Source organism: Syngnathus scovelli, chromosome 7, assembly GCF_024217435.2.
Source record: "Syngnathus scovelli strain Florida chromosome 7, RoL_Ssco_1.2, whole genome shotgun sequence".
NCBI lineage: Eukaryota > Metazoa > Chordata > Actinopteri > Syngnathiformes > Syngnathidae > Syngnathus > Syngnathus scovelli.
In genome coordinates, this window is record NC_090853.1 from 15,430,121 (window position 1) to 15,442,724 (window position 12,604).

At 41.0% G+C, this 12,604-nt stretch overlaps 1 protein-coding gene across 6 annotated transcripts in view; it reads left to right on the forward strand.

The window, feature by feature from the left end:
* Positions 1–12,604, forward strand: part of LOC125972246 (WD repeat and SOCS box-containing protein 1) — a 162,316-nt gene that overhangs the window by 128,255 nt on the left and 21,457 nt on the right. For 3 of the 6 annotated variants that reach the window (XM_049725851.2, XM_049725850.2, XM_049725852.1), the window contains 5 exons: positions 2,316–2,484; positions 2,983–3,266; positions 3,450–3,581; positions 9,549–9,649; positions 11,591–11,763. In XM_049725851.2, coding sequence (XP_049581808.1) covers positions 2,316–2,484; positions 2,983–3,266; positions 3,450–3,581; positions 9,549–9,649; positions 11,591–11,763 — 859 coding nt within the window. Of the gene's footprint in view, positions 1–2,315; positions 2,485–2,982; positions 3,267–3,449; positions 3,582–9,548; positions 9,650–11,590; positions 11,764–12,604 lie in introns of those variants that run through there. The other 3 variants (XM_068651239.1, XM_068651241.1, XM_068651240.1) reach the window with 1 other exon arrangement.

A 12,604-nucleotide genomic window follows, 5' to 3' on the forward strand; every position in this document is an offset into this window, starting at 1 on the left:
ATAGTAAGTAATGTGTTAATGATCAAGTAATAATGTGTTAATAATTTCACATATACCGTATTTGCCGGTGTATAAGTCGACTCGGTGTATAAGTCGACCCCCTAAAATTCGACGTAAATTTACGATTTTATGATATATCCTTTGTATAAGTCGAGCTCAATTGTTGCATTATATTAAACTTAAATTCAATCAGAAATATGCTAAATTTATTGACGAAATGTGTTCAAATTCGCGCGTTTGTAGCGAGCGATCTATACGCCATTTTAAATATTATTTACTTCATGACCCTGTGATATTACGCGCCGAGAGAGACTAACAACAATGAACACTCTTAGAAACTGGTTTATTTTTAGTTAAGAAACAACAAATTATAATTATAAAGTGATTGCCGGTACATAGAGTTCAAAATTCGTCTTCATCGTCGCTATTTCCGAAAAGCTCGTTCCATTCGTTTTCGTTTAGTTTGTCGTCATAAAGGGCATCTTCTTGGTCTTCTCTATCCTGAGAGCGTTTGGCGAATATTTTCTAAGTGCCAACGACTCAACCGCCGTAAAGTGTCCGCCTCGGCTGGTTCCCCATGTCGGCCACCACAAGTGAAAATTCGGCCTCTTCCCCTGGAAGTCTGGCCAAGTTTGGCAATTATTTTCGAAGTGCGAACGACTCAACCGCCGTAAAGTGTCCGCCTCGGCTGGTTCCCCGTGTCGGCCACCACAAGTGAAAATTCGGCCTCTTCCCCTGGAAGTCCGGCCAAGTTTGGCGAATATTTTCTAAGTGCCAACGACTCAATCGCCGTAAAGTGTCCGCCTCGGCTGGTTCCCCGTGTCGGCCACCACAAGTGAAAATTCGGCCTCTTCCCCTGAAAGTCCGGCCAAATTTGGCGAATATTTTCTAAGTGCCAACGACTCAACCGCCGTAAAGTGTCCGCCTCGGCTGGTTCCTCCGGTGGGCCAGAACAAGTGAAAATTCGGCCTCTTCCCCTGGAAGTCTGGCCAAGTTTGCCGAATATTTTCTAAGTGCCAACGACATTCATTTAGACATGGCGATTGAATGTTTACGTACCGGTAGTTATTGTCGTTGCTTGACGCGCGATGACTCGCACATTCGCTCAATACCCAGTACTTCCCCCTAGTAGTCATCGTCGCTGCCTGGCTTTCGATGTCCGTTATTGAGGTGAGAATATTTGAAATTGTTGCTGAGGATGCGTGTTAATGCGACGAACGCTTTATAATGATTCAGTTTCTCGCTGTTTGACGAGCCTGACGGACGCACACCCACGCACAATGAGATGCATGAGAAACGGCCTTGGTTACCATCACATTTGAAGCGATGAATACGAAGTTAAATTTCATGACTCGGTGTATAAGTCGAGGTCGATTTTTTTCCGGTCGATTTTGGATCGAAAAAGGTCGACTAATACACCGGCAAATACGGTAAGTCGCTCCTGATTATAAGTCGCACCCTAGGCCAAACTGAAAAAAAAACTGCGACTTATAGTCCGGAAAATATGGTCATCGTTTTTCCTCGATTATATGAATTTTCGGGTCGTCAGAAGCAAAAATCGGAATCATAATTAAAATTCGATTAATTGAGCAGCCCTATTGAATCGTTAAATGTATTTGACAAATAATACATTTATTGTCGCATGATAAAGTTTAAATTCTCTTTTTTTCCCCTTCCCTAACAATTTGATGCAATGCACGACAATTGCTTTCGTGAAAAATTTGTTTGGGGCATTAAATTAAAATCGTCGTGGCTTATGAGGCAGAACCTCAAGTACTGAAAGGAAGCGAACAAATTTATGGGTTGACTCCAACATGTTTGCTTGGATGGCCTGTGTGAAGGGGCTCAACTGTTTGATGTTCAGCCATATATGGTTTTAGTACATTGTACACAAATTGTCTGATCAGTATAAAAAAAGGATGTTTGAGTTCCTTTGCTGACAAAGCCGTGGAGCTGTTTCAGCGTTGAATATCAAAGTTGACTAGTCTGCTTGTATGATATACAGTAAATATTTAAGGGTGGGGCACAAAAATGTCACAGAGATCGTTAGACAACATAAATCTTGTTTTCATTGCAGAACCAGATTAGTTGTCCCTTTTCAACCCAACACACCTACAGTGCCCTTTATCCATGTCAGAATAATTTTTCCATGTTTTACACATTCAACTCGAAAGATGAACTTGATTTGACATTTTTCTTATGCACTGTTTAACATGTCTACACATTTGCTGTACAGAAAAAAAAACAGTTTCATCTTGAACATATGAATTCCATAGGTTTGAGCCGAGAAAATAAATCAGAACTTTGCTTTACAGGTAAGGCAAAGTTCATTGGTGAACTCCTGGTACCTGTTGCTCCCTTTGACCAGAAGTCTGGGCGTGAAGCTTGGACAGTCGCGTTTGCACCCAATGGTTCTTACTTCGCTTGGTCTCAGGGGCATCGCATTGTCAGGCTTATTCCCTGGTCCAAATGTCTGACAAATTTGTAAGTACCACTTTAAACACACATTTGTTTTGTTGGTCATTTTTTAATAGAAAATATATTGAAGTTTCTTGACTTGTTGCAATTACAAAGGGGTTCATCACCCAGATACAGTGCAGTGATTGTGATTTGTTATATTTGTAAAATTGATTTTTGGAATTTATCAGTTCATATAAACGTGAATCAATTCGTAAAGCACTATGACCACAAGCCCCAGTTTCTGCTGAATATAAGCAAACCTAAAGTGCAATGCTGCTATCCTCACCTTGTGTATATTTGTCATTTTGAATGTTGAGGGAAATGCTGACAAAGCAGAATGCTACAACAAGATCTGTTGGCGGAAATGACCGACACAAGACAAACGAAGAGGCAGCTGAAAGCACAATGTTTTTACATTTGAGAGACATCAAATCAAATGAATACATCAAATGAATAATTTAACTGTAGTTAATGCCTTTTAGTATCATTGTATATTTATGTTAAATAATATTTCTTTTTCAGTTCAGCGGGCCATGATGGAGAAGGCACTAATGCCCTAAGTCCCCGACGCTTTTCCCGTCAAAACAGTGATGGAGGCCAGTGCATACAGACAACTGGTGATCCCAGAGAGCACACCATTGACTGCGGCGACATTGTCTGGGGTTTGGCTTTTGGCTCATCTGTGCCTGAGAAGCAGAGCCGCTGTGTCAACGTCGAATGGCACCGGTTTAAATTCGGGCAGGACCAATTGCTACTGGCAACTGGCCTCAACAATGGCCGGATCAAAATCTGGGATGTTTACACTGGTGAGGATACCTGAAAATAAACATGCACTGCAAAAATTCCCATTTGCCCAGCCTTTGTCAAGGCTAAAGCTGTAGCAAATAATGTTTGTCTGGCTGTTTGTAGATAAACATGTGTATCAGACGAGCAGCTGTACATGTACACGTGGTAGTAGACATTTGCATTAATTCCTTGCCATTTCTCAGGTAAACTATTGCTGAATCTCATGGATCACTCTGATGTAGTTCGAGACTTGACCTTTGCTCCTGATGGAAGCCTCATGCTGGTCTCTGCTTCCAGAGATAAGACCCTCCGAGTGTGGGACCTCAAAGATGATGGTGTGTTTATGCTTCATGTTTGTATTTCCTTAAAATGTTTTTACTGTCTAAAGTAAAACAAAAAAAATCATTTGTATTTGGATTATTGTGGTTCCGATTCACTGAGTTGATTTTGGTTTCTAACAATTATTTAAGATTCTCAACCAAAAAAATTAATTAATTTGGGGCAAATTGTATGATTTCTGTTCTTTAATTTCTTTTTATATTTTATTGTTTCTGAACTTTGAGTTACTCTGAGGGATATTTTTAATCAGTATACAGTAATCCCTTGTTTTTCGCTGGGGTTACGTTCCAAAAAGAACCAGTGATAGGCAAAATCCTTGAAGTAGAACCCTTTATTTTCTTACCAGTATTATACATGTACAGGACTGTCTCAGAAAATTTAAATATCGTGATAAAGTTCTTTATTTTTTGTAATACAATTAAAAAAAAAAATGTCATACATTCTGGAGTCATTACAAATCAACTGAAATATTGCAAGCCTTTTATTATTTTAATATTGCTGAACATGACATACAGCTTAAGAAAACTCAAATATCCTATCTCAAAATATTAGAATATTTCCTCAGACCAAGTAAAAAAAAAAAAAGATTTATAACAGCAAAACAAAATCAAAGATTTGAAAATGTCCATTAATGCACTCAGTACTTGGTCCTTTTGCACGGATTACTGCAACCAATGCGGCGTGGCATGAAGGCAATCAGCCTGTGGCATTGCTGAGGTGTTATGGATGCCCAGGATGCTTCATCAGCGGCCTTTAGCTCATTTGCATTGTTGGGTCTGGTGTCTTTCAGCTTCTTCTTCACAATACCCCACAAATTCTCTATGGGGTTCAGGTCAGGGGAATTGGCAGGCCAATCGAGGACAGTAATGCCATGGTCAGTACACCATTTACTGGTGGTTTTGGCACTGTGGGCAGGTGCCAGATCATGCTGGAAAATGAAATCATCTCCATAGATGTTTTCAGCAGACGGAAGCATGTAGTGCTCTAAAATCTGCATTTACTCTGGACTTGATGAAACACAGTGGACAAACACCAGCAGCTGACATGGCTCCCCAAACCATCGCTGACTGTGGGAACTTCACACTGGATTTCAAGCAACTTGGATTTTGCTCCTCTCCAGCCTTTCTCCAGACTCTGGCGCCTTGACTTCCAAATGAAATACAAACCTTGCTTTTGTCTGAAAAGAGGAGTTTGGACCACTCTGGAACTGTCCAGTGCTTCTTTTCCATAGCCCAAGTCAGACGCTTCTTCCGTTGTTCCGAAGTGGCTTGACCATGGGAATAAAGCTGTTGTAGCCCATTTCCTGGACATGTCTGTGAACAGTGGCTTTTGATACCTGGACTCCAGCTTCAGTCCACTGTCTTTGAAGCTCCCCCAAATTCTGGAAGCGACACTTCTTCACAAATGCGCTTATTTTAGCAAAAACTCGTTATTTTTCGCAAGTCATTAATCTCAATAAAAACAATCCTAAATACCTATTTGATACAGTGGCAAACCTAACTCTGCGCCAGCCGACCCCCGATAGCTCCTTCCACTCAGCTGACGAGTTTATGAAATTTTTTGCTCAAAAGATTGAGTCCATTAGGGACGAGATCAAGAATACCATTCCAATCGCTCCGCCGGTTACTAGCGCTGGGGATCATGCAATAACCCTCTCAAATTTTAAAAGCGTGTCCCTTGAAATGCTTACAAAATTGGTTAGTGCGGTTAAACAGACATGTTTACTCGACCCGCTTCCAGCCAAACTACTTAAAGAATTATTTCCAATTTTAGAACCATCCGTCTTAAATATAATCAATCTGTCTGTTTCCTCTGGGATAGTGCCAACAGCCTTTAAAACCGCTATTATGAAACGGCTACTTAAGCGAGCAAATCTTGACCCGGACTGTCTCAGTAATTATAGGCCAGTTTCAAACCTCCCATTCATAGCAAAACTTCTTGAAAAAGTAATAGCGCAGCAGCTTATTGATTACATGGTCGCTAATAATCGATATGACTCTTTTCAGTCTGGTTTTAGAGCTAATCATTCCACAGAGACAGCACTTGCTAAAGTGACTAATGATCTCCTCATAGCTATGGATTCAAATACGTCGTCTGTATTGTTACTACTCGATCTTAGTGCTGCCTTTGACACTGTAGACTTCGATATTCTATTAGGGCGTCTTAAAAGTTGTTTTGGTATCTCAGGGTCAGCACTCAGCTGGTTCAATTCCTATCTATCAGACAGGACGCACCGAGTGGTCCATGGCAATACGTCCTCTGAGCTCTATAATGTTACGTGTGGTGTCCCACAGGGATCGGTACTCGGACCGATTTTATTTAATATTTATATGATTCCGCTTGGGGACATAATACGTAAATATAATATTAGTTTTCAATGCTACGCGGATGACACCCAATTATATATGCCGTTATCGATGACAGATCCGCGGGACTGTTGTAATCTCGAGGCGTGCCTTGCGGTGATCAAGCAATGGATGTCTCTCAACTTCCTTCGTCTTAACCCAGATAAAACTGAGACGTTGATAATTGGTCCTACTCGTTATCAACACTTATTTAAGAAAACCACTATGACTATAGATAACCGTACTATCACTCAGAGTGATACGGTAACTAATCTCGGGGTAATATTTGACCAAACGCTCTTTTTTCAAAAACACATTAAGAATATAACCAGGATTGCGTTTTTTCACCTTCGTAATATTGCTAAGATTCGTCCTATCCTCTCGACCGGGGACGCGGAAACTATTATACATGCGTTCGTCACGTCGCGCCTGGACTACTGTAATGTATTATTCTCTGGTCTTCCTAAGTCCAGTATCAAAAGTCTACAGTTAGTGCAAAATGCCGCTGCGAGGCTGCTCTCACGGTCAAGAAAATTTGATCACATTACCCCAATATTAGCCAAATTACATTGGCTCCCGGTCCATTTAAGATGTGACTTCAAGGTTCTTCTACTAACCTATAAATCACTGCATGGCTTAGCGCCTTCATATCGTCGACCTAGTCGTTTCTTATGTTCCGTCTCGTAACCTTCATTCGCAAAACGCTAGTCTTTTAGTTACACCGAGGGCCAAGAAAATGTCTGCAGGGTCTAGAGCAGGGGTGGGCAAACTTTTTGACATGCGGGCCGAATTGGGTTCTAAATTTTGACCGGGGGGCCGAACCAGGAGCAGATGGATGTAGCGTTTGTGTGAAGTAATATAAATTACATGTAAAGGTCATTGCATAAAAGGTTTTTACTTTTAGTAGAAGCATGGATATTAAAAAAAACTTTTTGAAAACAAATGCATTTATTAACAGCATCAAAAAAATATTTCACCAAAAAACTACTATCGGTGATTCTTATTAAATACGACACTGTTATGATGAATAACATTTTCCATCACTTCAGCGCCTGCAGGTCAGATTTATGAAATATGTTTATCTAATGAGGCGAAATCACATCCAACGGCAAACATTCTGACCAAATCCATCATCTTGAAGAATCAGTGAAAGAATACATGTAAATAAAGTAATAAAGAAATCAATAGTATGGTTTTGCTTTTTTGCTAGTGCATCATAGTCTGGAGTAAAATTTGTTGTGGTAATTCTTAGGATAGAGCCGAGGTGTCGGTCCATTAACCTAGATCTGTGACGGGCTTTGTTGACGCTCATGTGGCGGAACGTCTTCTCACACACGTAGGTCGAGCCAAATTGTCCACTCTTTTTTAACATTCGGCACTCAGTGTCCACCTTTCTTTTCTTCGGGCCACTCATTTTAATGAAAGGATTCCAGGGGAAGGTTTGTGGGTGGCATTAGTGTAAAACTATCTGAAAACTCAGCGCGCGAATTACGAGAATACTGACGTCACAGCCTACGTTCGAAATTCGGCACCGATAGATGAAATAGAGCGCGGAGTGCGCTGCGTCCGTACTACTGAGTACGCGCACGTGCTTGTGAATGCGCATCGTGACTTTCTGACACGGCTCCCGGGAGTAAATGCGCGGGCGGGCGCTTCCCCATCTACTGGAGAAACATAGTAATTGCAGGGAAAATGACCCCCCCCAAAAAAAATTAATAATACAATTTATTCAGGGTTGGCGGGCCGGATTAAATGGCCCTGTGGGCCGGATGTGGCCCGCGGGCCATAGTTTGCCCATATCTGGTCTAGAGCATTCTCTATTCGGGCTCCAGAGCTTTGGAATGCCCTACCAATGGATATTAGAACTACTACCTCAGTAGAAACATTTAAGACACGTTTAAAGACACATTTCCATGAGATGGCCTTTAACTAACTTGTAGTGGCCGATTTGGCCGGAGTTTGTTTTGTTCTCTCTGCCCACCCCCTCCCTGGCTGGGGAGGGGGTTAGGTGGCTCAAAAGCTGATAGCGGCTTGCTGGATTCTTGGGGACCAATTCAAGATGAAGAAACTGCAGCTCAACCTCCTTGAAGACACTGCCAGGACAATCGAGGGCACCTCCGACATCCATTTTTTCATTGATTTTCATATTATGTATTACTTGTGCCCTCTCTGCATCCATTACAACCTGGTGATCCTGAAAGGGGGATCCCTCCATCTGTGGTCCCTTCTCAAGGTTTCTCATTTTCCCCTGGCAGGTTTTTTTTTAGTTTTTCCTTGCCCTTTTGGGAGCTTAAGATCAGGGGATGCTTTGAGAATAATTGTCAATTTTGGCTATGTGAAGCCCTTTGAGAGTGTTTGTGATTTAGGGCTATACGAATAAACTTGACTTGACTTGACAATGCTGTTAAGGCTGCGGTCATCTCTCTTGGTTGTGCAGCGTTTCCTGCCACATTTCCCCCTTCCAACAGACTTTTTGTGGATGTGCTTTGAAAGTGCACTCTGTGAACAGCTTGCTCTTTGAGAAATTTCTTTTTGTTTCTTACCCTCCTGATGGAGGGTGTCAATGATGGTCCTCTGGACAGCAGTCAGATCAGCAGGCTTCCCCATACTTGTGATTTAGTTTACTGAACCAACCTGAGTGTTTTTCAAGGCTCAGGAAACCCTTGCAGGTGTTCTGAGATAATTAGACCATTCAAGTGATTAGTTGAATACCCTACTAGTATACTTTTTCATGATATTCTAATATTTTGAGATAGGATATGTGAGTTTTCTTAAGCTGTATGCCATAATCGGCAATATTAAAATAATAAAAGGCTTGCAATATTTCAGTTGATTTGTAATGAATCCAGAATGTATGACATTTTTGGTTTTTTAATTGCATTACAGAAAATAAAGAACTTTATCACAATATTCAAATTTTCAGAGACGGTCCTGTATAATATTGAAACGAAAGAACAAAACCTGTTTTCAGGTCCAAACATGTTTTTAACACAGAAGTAAATGCTCTCTTACAAATAACCACAGTAAAATAGTAATTTTAATCATCAATACAAAGTACGTGCAATATAGTAGGACAAATTGTGACTCGCGTGTATTTCACTGCACTACTCTGACTGTGCTGCTGTGGCCTGACTCCAATCTGTAGTGTATTTTTCTAATGAAGCCATAGCAATGCACTATTATATAGCGAGTGATTACTGTATTTGTTTATTTTTTATTTTTCACAAGACCCTTATTTTTGAGAATCTCAAGAAAATACAATAATGCTGAAGTCACTTAAGATATGCTACTGAACACTGATTGATGGGAGCTCTATAGTCTAAGCAGTTTATGGAACCATAAGATGTGTGTGTATGTGTGTGTGTGTGTGTGTGTGTGTGTGTGTGTGTGTGTGTGTGTGTGTGTGTGTGTGTGTGTGTGTGCGTGTGCGTGTGCGTGTGCGTGCGCGGGTGTGTGGGCAGGCGCGCCCGTGTGTGTGTGTATGAGTATGTAGGCAGTGCAGTTCATTTATTTTATTGATCGCAAAGGGGAAATTCGTCATAGACATTCAGCAAATCTGTTGACTTCGACTTTTGAGAGTAAATGGCATTTTGTTGATAATGTGACTTGCTTCTTTAGGTAACATGGTGAAAGTTTTACGGGGTCACCAGAATTGGGTCTACTGCAGCGCCTTTTCCCCTGACTCGTCCATCGTTTGCTCTGTCGGATCAAGCAAAGCAGTACGTAAACATGTTCCTCCCAGTTCACTTTTTATTGATTTTCTAGCTTACTGTTGTGCCATTGCTTGTGACTAGCCATGCTCAATGAGCCTAGAAATGGAATGAAATACAACCCATCCCAGCACTGCTCACCTATGTTCACACTAAAAGCGACTTTGCTGTGTCATAAGTGAAGTGACCTGCATCTAGAGTTTTGTTGACTGTGGGGAAAATGCTTTGCTGAATTTTGCAAAACTCACAACTAACTGTTTGTACACACATCTAGCTACATATACTGTAAGTCAGCGTTGACGAGTGAGGAAAAACTAATAGAAACACTCACCTATTTAGCTTTATTAATACTGTATGTTATTTTAAGCAAAATGAAAAGTATTTTTAACACATTCTTGTCATTCATGACTGATTGGCCTGCAGACAAAATCTGTTTTCTGTTTATAATATGCTAACCTTCCATTTTTAAAATGTCAGAATTGATAGATTGTGAGTGCCCTCCATGAACAGATCTTTTCAATTCTCAATAAAACTTACCAAACAAGTGGTAGTAGACATGTAGGTAGTAGGTTTGACCAGCTGTGTGTGTCCCTACAGTGTGTGTGTCTTGCTCTCCCTGTCACAGGTGGTGGCAGAGCTCAGTTTGTGATTGGTTTTGAGGGGAGCGCCGCGCTGACATTTTGAGCAGCCGGTGTGAACCGCGGATGCGCATTGCCCAAAGGCCTGCCAGGGGCAACTTGGCACCTGACCCGCAAGGTCAATCTGTACGTAGGTGCTGCTCCGTGTCTGTCTACTTATGCTGTCGCAGTTCCTATTTTATTAATTTCACCCAAAAACTATCATTAAACCGGTCATCAATTATTCCCTCTTTCCCACACCCCCCCTTTACACCACTACCTTTTTCCCAAATTCCCCCACTCCTCCTTTATAGTACATTCATCATCTATCTATGCATACTAGATTGTTTTGTCCTTTGGTCAGGTGTTTTTCTGGTGGACTTTAATGTCACCCTCTATTATCTGCTTCCAGGATGTTGCAGATGTTGAAGTGAAAGTATTGCAGATGAATAGAAATAGTATTGTTACTCATTTAAAAGAAACACATACTTAATCTTAAAAATATGTATTGCCTAAAAACATCAGAAAAGCTCATCCCACTTGTTCCATAAAAAGCATGTCAAGTTAAAGAAATTTGAACAGAAAATGATGTAAACTGAAGGCTGAAATAGCATGTTAAAAATTTCATTCGGCATTTCCTCTAAGCCCGCCAATACTGATAGGTCGTAGCGTTTAACAATTTATAATTTTTATTTGTGTGTGTGTGTACGTTTGTGTGTGTGTGGGTGTGGGTGGGTGCTGATGTGTACTTTGCCAGAGGTGTCAACCCTTTGGCCATAAAATATTCTTTTCTCTTGCAGTATCTGTCTCTCTTCGTAGGCTTCTGCCGGAGGTGTGAGCCTATTGTAAACAGAGAGAACTAAAACTCTGAAAGGGGAAACCAGTGGAGTAACATTATGTTACCTTAAGTTACTACTTGTTTTATTTTCTCTTTTTTGTTAAAAGATTACAAGTAATTTTGTAGTAATTTTTATCTTATTTAATACTGATTTAAGCATTGTGTATAGTTAAAGGATCTGGTAATTTGATACAACTGAGAATGTTAGTCATGTAGTCAGCAAAAATGTGACTTAATGTTTAATAGGGATGTCGCATTTTGACATGTAGCCTTGATTTTTGTGTAGCATGTACACTTTGATTTGCTTTGGATTTTTTTAATAGTTAGAAATATGTCCATTTACTCAGAACGTCACTTAATTGTCTTTAAGTCCTCATAATTTAATTGTTAACTCCTTTACATGCAGACAGTAATGGTAATGATAGACCTATGATAGTACAACTCAACCCTTCTCATCAATCCATGGATTTTAATAGACCTTTCTTCACTTTGCAGGTGTTCTTATGGAACATGGATAAATACACATTAATCCGGAAGTTGGAGGGCCACCACAATGACGTGGTGTCTTGTGAGTTTTCACCAGATGGGGCGCTGTTGGTCACTGCCTCCTATGACACCCGGGTCATTGTCTGGGATCACCACAAGGCCACTATCCTCCTAGAGCTGGGGTGAGACCTGCGATTTTCCCAATTGTGTGTGTTTGTCCGAACAGAAACTTCAAATTATTAAAAGGTCACCAAACAATAATTGAATGAATAAACATGGAGGGATGCACCGATACTGGTATTGTACTCGTACTCATGACACGAGAGCGGATACCAGCAGCCAATACCACATTATTAGTTTTACGGCAGCGCCTCCTGCCATGGTTTGCCATGGTGTTTTCTGGCAAAGGGACAGTTAAGCTAGCACAAAACTAGAGCAAGTAAAGGAGTAATGTCAGCTGAGTGGAAGTATTTCAAAGTAAATGTGAGTGTCAAAAGCAAAATGGACTAATATTTGCAAGGCAAAACTTGTTCGAGGTGGGTGTACAATAAATGTGTATAACACCAGCAACTTGATAAATACCAGCTCAGTGGCCTAGTGGTAGAGTGTCCGCCCTGAGACTGGAAGGTTGTGGATTCAAAGCCCGGCCGGGTCATACCAAAGACTATAAAAATGGGACCCATTGCCTCCCTGCTTGGCACTCAGCATTAAGGGTTGGAATTGGGGGGTTAGATCACCAAATGATTTTCGAGCGCGTTGCCGCTACTGCTCCCCTCTCCCCCAGGGGATGGATCAAAATCACATGTTGATGGGTTAAATGCAGAGGACAAATTTCACCACACCCAGATGTGTGTGTGTGACGATCATTGGGACTTTAACTTTAACTTAACTTTAAAACATTTGAAAACTCACCACAACTGGGAGTATAATGCATTTGCCAGCAGCGGAGCTCAAAGTAACAAACAACTTCATAAGAGACTTTGCAGAAGCGAGATAAGATGCCTTCAGACAATCCACAAGCAA